The sequence below is a fragment of the Taudactylus pleione genome, unplaced genomic scaffold (genome assembly GCF_031769625.1).
Source record: "Taudactylus pleione unplaced genomic scaffold, aTauple2 ptg000216l, whole genome shotgun sequence".
Lineage (NCBI taxonomy): Eukaryota > Metazoa > Chordata > Amphibia > Anura > Myobatrachidae > Taudactylus > Taudactylus pleione.
In genome coordinates this window covers 7482978-7496221 of record NW_028284618.1, presented here as the reverse complement: position 1 = coordinate 7496221, position 13244 = coordinate 7482978, and the positions used below count along the sequence as shown (strand labels likewise).

Here is a 13244-nt window from a genome sequence, read left to right as displayed (position 1 = left end):
CAGCGGTCCCTGGAGTCAGGTAAGTAATTTTTTTTTTTACTTTTTTTTACAGTAATCAGCTTGCGGTCTGTTTAGACCACAAGGCTGATTACTGGGGCCGACTCCCGGCTCTGCTCTCCCCATTTGAGCAGGGCACAAGTCCGGTAACTGGGGGAGACCCTGGATAACGCCACCTCCAGGTGGCGTTATTATCACAGGGCTTACCCCGATATTTTTTTACAATTTATTTTTAGTAACTTTGGCCAGATCACATTTCCCATTACAATTATGGGAAATGCAATCTGATTACTAAAAATAAATGATACTTAGGGGTTGAAGTAGAATTTTACGAATTCTACTCCAATTGCCCTATAGTCAGTGGTCGAAGTGGGGCGGTATACGGCGGTATGATATACCGCCACTTCCCACCGCCACTTCGTTTTTGCGGCAGAAAGTGTACCAGCACTGGGATCTAGTATGGGATCCCAGCGCTGGAACAGCAAAGTGTGGAGATGTGTCCCGCTGGGGACACATCTCTTTATCGGCGACGGCGCTGGCATGGAACCTGGAGCCTCGAGTAACGGGCGGCTGCGCTGCACTAGTAAGCAGCGGCACTGACAGCCAGAGCCAGCCAATCGCGGCTCACAGAGAGTGCTATCCAATGAGAAGCTGCCAAGTGGCAGCTTCTCATTGGCTCACAGATCCGGCCGGCCGGTGAGCTGGTCCATGAGCCGGGATTGGATGCCAGCTCGTGTGGACGTTAAACTGCATTTCAGCAGGGACGTAATGCTCCAGGCCCCGGCTCCGTTCCAGCTGCAGTGTAGTTAGAGGTAAGAGGGGAGGGTGTAGGAGGGAATATGTTAATGAGAGAGGCAGGGGGTGAGAGATGAATAGGCAGTTAGTGGTGTAGAGGGGTTTAGAGAGGGGGAACCAGTTAGAGAAAAGGAAAGGGGGTGAGAGAGAGGGAAGCCGGCAGGAAGAAGTGCAGTAAGTGAAAGGTGCAGTGGCTGAGATAAAAGCAGGGGCTAAAAGGGTAGCCGCGCTCACTAGTCTGTGGTGACCGCACCGGGTGTCATCCAGTGCAGGACAGCCAGTGGAGTGAGAGTTGGGGGGGTCTGGATTCAAATCTCCATACCCCCACCTCAAAATTCCCACTTCGAGCACTGCCTATAGTAACTGTAGGTGAAACTAAAATAATGTGAAAAGGGTGTGAAAACACCCTTTTTCACTTTATTTTAGTAAAAATAATGTTAATAAATAGAGCCCTAGGTGAGAATGTTCCAATTATTACACCAGATTGTGGAATACATGTTGTTGCTAGATTGCATCTGATCTGTGTCACATCTTTCTGTGTCTGGGGAATCATTGCCCTCTTCTGGGGTGTAACTTTAGTGAAGAGCTGTTACTGAAAGAAGACTTCCCCACCAAGGTAACTCTGATCTGTACACACACCACACAATTATCACCCTTACTACTACGGGGTATCACATTTGGCGTCCACAAACAGGATTGCAGAGTCCAAAGCAAGGTACTGTAGATCTCAGAGAGCATATCTGAAATTGGAGACTCTGTACAGGGTGCACCAGTTATCCTTCCTGCTGCTGATCAGTCCAAAGAAGCTCCATTAGGAGCTGCAGCTGCAACACCAGTAATGCCAATCCTGATGCCGTACTATTTTGGAGCCCCATGGCTCCCTATATACACAGGAGACACCCGTGGACCAAAGGCCAACACTCACCAAGGGGCATATTTACTAAAAAGCGTATTTTTAGAAGTGGAGATGTTGCCCATAACAACCAATCAGATTCTAGCTATTATCTTCTAGAAGGAGCTAGAGACATGTTAAGTAGAATTAGTAAATGTACCCCCATGAGTTTAGTGCAAAGATGTGTTCCGTCTGTATCCACTCACTAACCAGCAACAGGTGGAGATTCTGATTGAACAACTAAAGGGCCTGGCACTCTTGAGAGGTCAAGTCCTGGCCCTTCCAAGAAAGGGAGACAGCTAAATAAATTTGGAAGAGACTGACAAACTCGTTGCAAACTAGGACAGTGTCAGAATTAAAGATTATCGTTTATGCCTGTAAACAACAAGCAGGAGAATCCCTGCAAGGCTTTGCTTAGTCTGTAAGAAGCACTCCAGGCCATTCAAGCATTTGACTCAGCAGAAGCGAGGCAGGCTGATGAGACATTGGTAAATCAGTTCATAGAGGGGTCCAGTGGAGAAACTGTGAAAACCCAACTAAAAATGCTGCGACTGCGTTCTCCAAGTGGCTCTCTCCTGGCCTTCAAAGAAACTGCTATCAAGGTGGTGGGGGCTAGTAAGGCGCAAGAGACACCCTTCCCTCAAATGATGGGCTATGAAGAGGCGAAACATCTCCCTGAAGTTAGTTATTCCGGCCTTCAGACTACTTCATTGATTAAACAGACTCCTGTCCAAAGTGTGCAAACCCAGGTACCCAATTCCATCCATTCCCTGAAGGGGCAGATTGCAGAATTGATTTTGGAATTTTCTGAAATGTGCAAAGAGCTTCAGAACATTATAAAATGTAATACCCAGAGTTGGTGCTCTGAGAAAAGTCAAAGTAAAAAGGATTGGTGGAAACCACCTCATAGTATGCGATGAAGACCCTTCAACCAGTTTGACTCATAAGAATAGCCTATATGTAGGCGATGCAATAGAAGCGGTAATATAGAAAGGGACTGCAATCAAGTAGAGCCTTTAAACTGCGAGGCCAGTGACCAGGCCTTTAGAAAATCAGGGAGATTATGTCCACCCTTAGCTGAAGGACAACCAAGAGATGCGGATTCAAGTCTAATCTTGCAGAGCAAAGTTAAAGTGGGGGTTGCACCAGCTATGGGCACTGCTCCTCAATTTAATGCAAGAAAAATCTTGGGAAAAGTTGTATGGTTTAATCTGCATCATGGCTATGGCCTTATGAATCAAAATGATACCAAACATTATGGTCCCCTGCAATCAACCAGAACCACATACAGCTGAACGTAAGGAAGATGCCAAAAAAGTTAACAACTTGCCCATAGCAGAGAGGTTTTGGTCCCCTGAACTAAACCATGTATTATAGCCAAATAAACACAACCTGACTATATCATCAGGTTGGACAGCAGGTTCGGGCGATGAGCGACGTTGTGAACGACCAACGGGAGTGCGCATCACTGGTCGTTGACAGCATATCCACTGGACGATATAATGAAAACGATATCGTTAACGTTCATTATATCGTTTAGTGGATAGTATACACAGCTTTACTGTTCTCTCTGTAACTGGCACTTCAGGCTGTGCATGTGCCCTAGATGAGCCTTTCAGTTTTCGGAGTTTGCTGAATACCGGGGGGGTCCGATATGATGAATGGCCCGGTAACTAGCGTTTCCACTTGGTTACCGGGCCATTTATCGTTTGTTGAATAGGGCCCTGTGTCTGGGGAATCCTTCCCCTCTTTCTGGGGTGTAACTTTAGTGAAGAGCTGTTACTGAAAGACTTCCACACCAAGGTAACGCTGACCTGTACACACACCACACAATTATCATCCTTACTATTGCAGGGTATCACATTGCTAAGGGGAGATGTATCAAGCCCCGTAGAGAGATAAAGTGGAAAGAGATGAAGTACTAACCAGTCAGCTCCTAACTGTCCTTTTACAGGCTGTGTTTCAGTATCTGCAACCATTGAGTCCTGCTCTAGAAATCCTACCTGAGACTGTAGAGAATAAAATTTGGTGCAACTACACCACACTGGAATAGCATGGATTTATTGGGCAAACAGTGGCGGAACTTTGTCCTGGGTGCGAAATACTGTACATGTCTGAGCAACAAAGCACTTATCAGCTTCAGCGTTGTATTGCAAACAGCCAATCTGTAATGACAGATATCAATATCAGCGCATTTTCATCAGTGCCTGACCGTCCACAAATAATATATATAAATAAGGCTCAAATTTATAGGTGTCTGGTTGACGGTTCAGCGTGGGTTTGCAATTATGTGAATATACCCTTATTGTAACTGGACTTGGCACACCTCCTCCATCTACCGTCCTGCCTACCTGGGTGCAAGTGGTTTTAAGTGCCAAACTCATGCAAGTCTACATAAATGTAAAAAACCCAGGCAGCAGTCATCTCAGTTACGGAAGTGGATAGATCCCCTTCAGTTTTGTACCCTGTCCAAAGTCATTCCCTACCATCCACGTGGGCATAGAGGGGGAATATAATCTTGTAGCGAGCCACTGAGCCCGAAGCGTGGGGAGCGAAGCGAGATCGCAAGGTCACAACTTTCTTTTTTTGGTGGATTGTAATAGGAGGAAACGGCAGTTCCGCCCTCACTTCACATCACTTCCAGGTACAGAAATTGAAATATACCGTTCCTTTCAGTTACTGTGGCATCACTAGTCTTGCCCTAGTGTATAAATCAACCAATTCCAAAACTGTAATTCTAATTGTAACTGTTTTGCTAAAGAAACACCTCCTATCATTACAGTGAAATTAAAGAAAGCAAGATGGACATATTAAAAGGGCATACACACTAGACGGTGTGCTGAAAGATATTAGTGAAAGATATTGGTGAAAGATATTGGGTGTACACACTGAACGATATCGTTCAGTGATGTCATCCTGCCACATCCCTGAACAGGCAGTTTCTGACGATATCGTCAGATTGGCCTGCATGTTTACAGGACAGCAAACATCGTTGACGACACGTGGGACCATGCATCGTTGGTCGTTTGGTGTATACACACTGGATGACATGAACGATATATCGTTGAATTATATCTTTATCGTTCACTTTTATCGTCTAGTATGTATGCCCCATTAGTCAAATCTAAAACATTTCTATTATTTAATATATACAGTATATGAGTGATCCCACCTGAGCAACACTTGTCATTTTAAATGGCGGCTTTCACTGATTTTTAGTCAATTGGCTTCTGCTAAAATGGAAAGTAAGAATTTAAGGGGTAATTGTCAACAAGGGAATATTTTATTTACCTGCTCAACAGTCTTCGAACGAGTTTCAGGGCTGTGAGTCGCATCCACGTAAAACCCAGCACCCGAGATGATGTGGACCCCAGTCTCCTCTGCAAGTCTCTTAAGAGTCTTTACATCCCTGCTAATTCCAGTAGTGGTATTCTCCACGATGCAACCTCCGCCCGCTGCCTTAAAGGAAATCAATTCTTCTTTCACAGCTTCTACCTCCTGGTTTAGGAGAAGGTTCTCCTTCTTACTGTAGGGATTTTGTTTCAGCCAGAAGAGGTCCTTCAAGACTATGGGTCCATCAGACAAGGCTGCTTGGTGTGCCGGCGGTGGACAGTAGCAGCAGTTGAAAGTCATTGTCAAGTGTTCATGTGTCAAGGTGTAGCCCAGCTGGTCCGGCTGAACGAGCCCCAGCACAGTCTGCACACGGCCACTCAGAGAGGACATGTTTTATCCAAAAACACTAGGAGAAAAAAAAAGAAGACATAAAGCCAGATTTTGGTAAGTATTAAACACTGCTCATTCTAAAGAATTTTGTAGTATTAATTTGACATCAAAGAATCTTTTGTGGTCCAAATATAAATAGAAAGCAAAATACACATTTGTATTTTCATTTAAAAAGGGAATCCCAATACCAAAATTTGACTTTGATCTGGACTTGCATACACACTACCACTTGTGTGCTGGTAACATGCTAATGGTTCTCTTATTGCACCTATTAAGGACACATAGTTAGAAGATGGGTCTATGTACTAAGCCTTGGAGAGAGAGATAAAGTGGATGGAGATAAAGTACCAACCAATCAGCTCCTAACTGTCATTTTTCAAACACAGCCTGTGACAGTTAGTAACTGATTGGTTGGTACTTTATCTCCATCCACTTTATCCCTCTCCAAGGCTTAGTACATAGACCCCTCAATCCCAGGCCATCGCGGCGGATGGTACGCTGACATCTGGTGGCCATCAAGTTTGTCAATTTTCCATCCAGTCCCATAGATGTGCAAGGGTAAATTAGACATGTTGGGCTACTGTGACTCTCGGGAAAGTGCCCAGCTGAACATTGTGGTGGCACATTGCCAAGAACTAAAGTTACCCAGATTTTATCTTGTTAAATTTATACATTTCTTAATACCAGAGCAGGAACTGCAGTAAGGTAATATGTATTGTAGGTAATGTGTTAGCTGTAATAGCCGGGTGCTCTGCATACTGTCCGTAAGACTAAAAAAAAAAAAAATTCATAAAAAGGCCCTAAAAAATGTTTTGCTTTGGGCAAATACCGACTCTTTAGAAGGGAAGGGTACATATATGTCAGAATATAATGTCCACAATGATTCTACAAGTACCTTTTCCTGACAGAGGTCCATATTCAATATGGTGCGAAAAGTCATTTATCGGCAAAAAATTTTCGCTGATGACGTCATTTTCGCCTATTTCCAATATCCCCGTATTCAATTTCATTAACTTTTTTCGCCGGTGCGAAATGTCAATGTAAAAATACGGGGATAATTTTTTGCTTGCCTATAGCAGGCGAAAAAAAGTGCAGAATTGGGGTTTAGGGGTGCAGGCTTAAAAAAAATAGCCTGCAACCCTGGGAATGGTCCCACAAAATGATCTGTGTTAAAAAAAAAAAATAAAAAAAATAGGGACACCCCAAAAAATGTATTCAAATTTGGGGTTTTAAAAAAAATAATAATAGGGAACACACTTCTAAATTAGCGGAATGGAGTCCAGAGGGGTTCCCTTATATGCGGCAGGTGTTTTCTTCATTGCGGGAGTAGCAGCAGGTGCATTTTTTCAGAAATGTTAAAAATCATTTAAGGGACTTAAAAATATGCTTGCACCCATTTTCATGTATCCCAAATTTGATGGGCATACTGTAGTTATTTTTCCCAAAAAAAACCTTCTAAATGCTCTTCTGCATCACCTTCTTCCAAGCCGCATTTATGCACCTACCGTGGCTATTTAAAAACCCGACTTTCTTCTGCAGGCAAAAACGGGGGTACCCATAGTGATTCCCCATGTCTGGACATCTTTAGGGGGGGGTCCTAGGATTATTTCCCGAAAATTGCCATTTTTTTCCTCGGATCCAAGTTCCGCCGGTTCCCGATTTCGCCTACTTTGAAAATGAATACGGGGAATAGCAGGCACGGGCGCGATACTTTTCTGCCTGGAAAACAGGCGAAGGAGGCGAAAAGTCCATTCAAATTGAATGCGGGCCAGAGTTGGAAAATCATAGGAAGCAAATATAGTAGCCACAACCCTAAAAATGAGTGCTAGCACCACTGCTGCATACAGGCCAGTTTTGTCGTAAGACATAGGGCCTGATTCAGCAAGAAAAGATATGATGTATGCACACAGTCAGCTTTGCAATTGCGAGCCTTACAATAATGCAAATGCAGCAGGAGGTGTATGACACCCCCTGCTGCATTTGCAGTCGCAGTGCTGGGATCACCATCAAGTCCATCGATGGTCGCGATGGCGGATGGTCGGCCAGCTGAGTAAGCCTCAGCTTACTCATCCTGGCCGGCTTCCGAGCGCAGGATACTGCATTGATAACTGCAGATCCTGGGCTTGCCACTCCCGGAAAACGGGGTGGATATGCCCCCTTTTCCAGGAACGGCGCTCGCACCACCCCTTAAATGCCTCTGCCTGACAATAAGGCAGAAGCATTCAAGGGCTATCATGCATGTTAGCAGGACCCATTCTGCACACTCGCAGAATGGGTCCTACGCATGCGCAGATTCCTGATAATCACAAATCTGCGTTCAGTGCTGGATTAGCCCCATAATTAATAGGGCTGCCGGGAAGGGGGTGTGATGAATACAAGGTACCAGAGTCTTCCCTGGGATTACAGTAATGGCAGATTATGATGGGGCCAGAACCCTGACCGAGTTCTGCAAATGGCTGTGCCTACCAACAGCTTCTAGTTGGTCTGACATGGAAGTACAAGTACATCAAAACTGTGCACTGTGGATGGGCTTGTGATGCCTTGAGGATTCCCTTTTTGTTTTTTATCACCTAGAGTCCTGTAAATATCCACATCCACCTCTCTTCAACTGGCATACGGACATAGGGCCTGATTCAGACCCACTCGCGAGCGGCTGTCCGCTCGCAAGTGGGTCGATGTTATGCACTGAGCATGTGCACGACGGAAGGAGCTCCGTCGTGCGCATGCGCCAGACGCGACGCGCGAAGGAAAGTCCTTCGCTCGTTGTGTCCGATCAAAGGGGGCGTGCTGTCAATGTTGATTGACAGCACGCCCCCTTTGGTGGGCGTGCCGGGGGCGTGCCTCCCTGACGGGGGCGTTCCCACGGGAACGCCTCCCGTCAGAAGCCGGCCCACTGACATCACTAGTGATGTCAGTGGGAGTGATTTTGGCTCTGATAGAGCCAAAATCACTCCGGAGCTTGCGGTTGAAAACCTCAACCGCAGGCTCCGGCTCGCAATTTCGATGGTCGCGATGGTCTCGACCATCGCGGCCATCACAAAGCACGCTCGTATAGCCTGTGGGTGGTGACCCACAGCTATACGAGCGTCCAGGAGCGTACGGCTCTGAATGAGGGCCATAGGACGCTAATCCTGTTGCCACTGAGTATCCATATGCACCATTATTGCAAAAATGTGCAAATGCAGCAGTCGCCGGGACTTGTAGAGAGACGCCCCAGCACCAGTGTCTCTGATTGGCCGCTCGCTGCATACACAGAGAAAGTCGCTGGCAAAGACACACCCACAAAATGGTTGGGACACACCTGCATTCGTCTAGTCATGCCTCGCTGACTGTCACTCACCCTGCATCTAGGTTCTCACTGCGACCGCCATTGGTAATCCATCCCAGTGCAATTGCTCAACTCCGCAAACATCGTCATTGTGTCCTCTTCTGAAACAGGCTCTTAATTACATACACATGGATTTGTTTTACCCACATATACATAGCTGCCAATCAGGACAAAATCAGGCACATCCTGGCACCATCTATGGCTGGCACCTAAGTTTTACATTAAATACTTTCTGCGTCAATGTGATATATTGTAGCAACTGAGGTTTAATACAAAATATATAGTGAAAGAAGAGACACACTTTAAAATCCTCTATTAATCCAATCTGCGGATCTCAGATAAAACACCGGACTATACCAACAAGCAGCACTCAGAATACTGATGCCTGGCAGGGACAAATAATTTAGAGGGATTATTAATATACTGTGCCCTCTGTAAAATCTATGTAACTGCACTTACAGTATTGATAAATATGCTGAATTCTGCAATCTGCGATGGTCAGAGAGAAGCTGGGAACTAGGAAATTATATTGTTCACGGAGAGTATTTCACTACTCATTCATGTCATCAATGTTTATGGTTCAGAATAGGCTTTTATAACGGAGCCAGAGGACTTCATTTCAGGAGCTGAACATTTTACAACCCGAGATGAATTTGTTCATAACCGGTCCTCTAGATGGTATGTGTCTGCAACTCTCTGCAAGTCAGAAATAGAACTTTTTTTTTTTTCCCTAGAAGTTTTGATATAGGCAACTTTAAAGCCATGTGTAGCAAAGTAAATGTCCTAAACTGATTCTTTTTTATTTGTCCACATTCAAAAAATTGCCATATGCTGACTTGGCTTAGTGCTAAGTTATATAGGGGCCTAGTCAAGATGTTAATTATCGAGGTCCGAACGGAGCCTGATAATTAACACACTGACACACCGCGGACGCCAGAGCATTCATCATTGCTCTGGCGATGAGACAGCTGATACGAAAATCAGCTGTCCCAGCAAGCGGCTTGTTTCGGAGCAGTGAATCAGTGAGTAGAGGGCAGAGCCTATTGATGCGATTCTTTGATGATGATGCGGATAGTCTGGCACCGCCCCACAAAACAGCCCACCTGCTTCTCCTCCCCATCTTTCTCCCAGGGATGAAGTGTCAGAAGTCATAGCAGCAGCGTACTCCACTGCACTTTACAACTGAAGAATACAACACAATTGTCCAGGTGCAGAATAAGAGAGGAGGGGGCCAGTGTGCAGACTCCATACCCCCCACATGCTCTCCCACTGACACATGCGCAGCGTAGACTGTCTGGGAACATACTGTCCACCTCATTGTTACGGTGATCGCTCTACTGCACATGTGCTGGTCACTGAGAAAATGGCACCTGCGTCATTTTCCCAGTGATTTCTACGACGCCGACGGACAAGCAAATATCGTTTATGGGTGCAAGGTGCACACCCTGCGCCCATTATAGATACGCCCATGCTATAGTACCGTTTTCCTCTGCGTATCCTGCACACCCTGCGCCCATTATAGATACGCCCATGCTATAGTACCGTTTTCCTCTGCGTATCCTGCACACCCTGCGCCCATTACAGATACGCCCATGCTATAGTACCGTTTTCCTCTGCGTATCCTGCACACCCTGCGCCCATTACAGATACGCCCATGCTATAGTACCGTTTTCCTCTGCATTTCCTGCACACCCTGCGCCCATTATAGATACGCCCATGCTATAGTACCGTTTTCCTCTGCATATCCTGCACACCCTGCGCCCATTACAGATACGCCCATGCTATAGTACCGTTTTCCTCTGCGTATCCTGCACACCCTGCGCCCATTACAGATACGCCCATGCTATAGTACCGTTTTCCTCTGCATATCCTGCACACCCTGCGCCCATTATAGATACGCCCATGCTATAGTACCGTTTTCCTCTGCATATCCTGCACACCCTGCGCCCATTACAGATACGCCCATGCTATAGTACCGTTTTCCTCTGCGTATCCTGCACACCCTGCGCCCATTACAGATACGCCCATGCTATAGTACCGTTTTCCTCTGCATATCCTGCACACCCTGCGCCCATTATAGATCCGCCCATGCTATAGTACCGTTTTCCTCTGCATATCCTGGACACCCTGCGCCCATTGTAGATACGCCAATGCTATAGTACCGTTTTCCTCTGCGTATCCTGCATACCCTGCGCCCATTATAGATACGCCCATGCTATAGTACCGTTTTCCTCTGCGTATCCTGCACACCCTGCGCCCATTATAGATACGCCCATGCTATAGTACCGTTTTCCTCTGCGTATCCTGCACACCCTGTGCCCATTATAGATACGCCCATGCTATAGTACCGTTTTCCTCTGCGTATCCTGCACACCCTGCGCCCATTATAGATACGCCCATGCTATAGTACCGTTTTCCTCTGCGTATCCTGCACACCCTGCACCCATTAGAGATACGCCCATGCTATAGTACCGTTTTCCTCTGCATATCCTGCACACCCTGCGCCCATTATAGATACGCCCATGCTATAGTACCGGTTTTCCTCTGCATATCCTGGACACCCTGCGCCCATTATAGATACGCCCATGCTATAGTACCGTTTTCCTCTGCGTATCCTGCACACCCTGCGCCCATTATAGATACGCCCATGCTATAGTACCGTTTTCCTCTGCGTATCCTGCACACCCTGCGCCCATTTTAGATACGCCCATGCTATAGTACCGTTTTCCTCTGCGTATCCTGCACACCCTGCGCCCATTATAGATACGCCCATGCTATAGTACCGTTTTCCTCTGCGTATCCTGCACACCCTGCACCCATTAGAGATACGCCCATGCTATAGTACCGTTTTCCTCTGCATATCCTGCACACCCTGCGCCCATTATAGATACGCCCATGCTATAGTACCGGTTTTCCTCTGCATATCCTGGACACCCTGCGCCCATTATAGATACGCCCATGCTATAGTACCGTTTTCCTCTGCGTATCCTGCACACCCTGCGCCCATTATAGATACGCCCATGCTATAGTACCGTTTTCCTCTGCGTATCCTGCACACCCTGCGCCCATTCTAGATACGCCCATGCTATAGTACCGTTTTCCTCTGCATATCCTGCACACCCTGCGCCCATTACAGATACGCCCATGCTATAGTACCGTTTTCCTCTGCGTATCCTGCACACCCTGCGCCCATTACAGATACGCCCATGCTATAGTACCGTTTTCCTCTGCGTATCGTGCACAACCTGCGCCCATTACAGATACGCCCATGCCATAGTACCGTTTTCCTCTGCGTATCGTGCACAACCTGCGCCCATTACAGATACGCCCATGCCATAGTACCGTTTTCCTCTGCGTATCCTGCACACCCTGCGCCCATTCTAGATACGCCCATGCTATAGTACCGTTTTCCTCTGCATCCTGCACACCCTGCGCCCATTATAGATACCCCCATGCTATAGTACCGTTTTCCTCTGCATATCGTGCACACCCTGCGCCCATTATAGATACCCCCATGCTATAGTACCGTTTTCCTCTGCATATCGTGCACACCCTGCGCCCATTATAGATCCGCCCATGCTATAGTACCATTTTCCTCTGCATATCCTGCACACCCTGCACCCATTATAGATACGCCCATGCTATAGTACCGTTTTCCTCTGCGTATCCTGCACACCCTGCGCCCATTACAGATACGCCCATGCTATAGTACCGTTTTCCTCTGCATATCGTGCACACCCTGCGCCCATTATAGATCCGCCCATGCTATAGTACCGTTTTCCTCTGCATATCCTGCACACCCTGCACCCATTAGAGATACGCCCATGCTATAGTACCGTTTTCCTCTGCGTATCCTGCACACCCTGCGCCCATTATAGATACGCCCATGCTATAGTACCGTTTTCCTCTGCGTATCCTGCACACCCTGCGCCCATTATAGATACGCCCATGCTATAGTACCGTTTTCCTCTGCGTATCCTGCACACCCTGCGCCCATTATAGATACGCCCATGCTATAGTACCGTTTTCCTCTGCGTATCCTGCACACCCTGCGCCCATTATAGATACGCCCATGCTATAGTACCGTTTTCCTCTGCATATCCTGCACGGCAGCTACAAAAACACAAAACTACAATTCTTAAGAACTACAAGCTAATAAACTGCAATTGCTGAGACATACTGTACCTCATACAGCCCCTTGCTCCTTGTAAGACCACACAGTCCAGACAGAACTGCTGCAACTTCTACACAGTCACAGCCTGGCATGCATGGGAGGAATAACTGTCCCAATACAAACCGCAAAAGGATTGGCTGATACAAACTAGACAATGATTGGTCAGCATGGTCATATCAGCAGTACTGTGATACTTTGTACCAGAGTCAGACCACAATCCACATAGCATTGTGTGGCAGCAGCAATCACCACTCTGGGTGTAAACTGATATAACAGCAGCTGATAAATGACACACAGACTTCCTGCCGCAACCACAGTAACATTTGTGTAGGGAA

At 46.6% G+C, this 13244-nt stretch overlaps 1 protein-coding gene across 2 annotated transcripts in view; it reads right to left on the bottom strand.

The window, feature by feature from the left end:
• Window positions 1–13004, bottom strand: part of PTER (phosphotriesterase related) — a 46136-nt gene extending 33132 nt beyond the window's left edge. For both annotated transcript variants that reach the window (XM_088478655.1, XM_088478656.1), the window contains exons 1-2: window positions 12921–13004; window positions 4976–5423 (exon numbers count right to left, since the gene is read on the bottom strand). In XM_088478655.1, coding sequence (XP_088334781.1) covers window positions 4976–5407 — 432 coding nt within the window. In that variant the 5' untranslated portion in view covers window positions 5408–5423; window positions 12921–13004. The remainder of the gene's footprint in view (window positions 1–4975; window positions 5424–12920) is intronic.
• Between the last annotated feature and the right edge of the window lie 240 nt (window positions 13005–13244).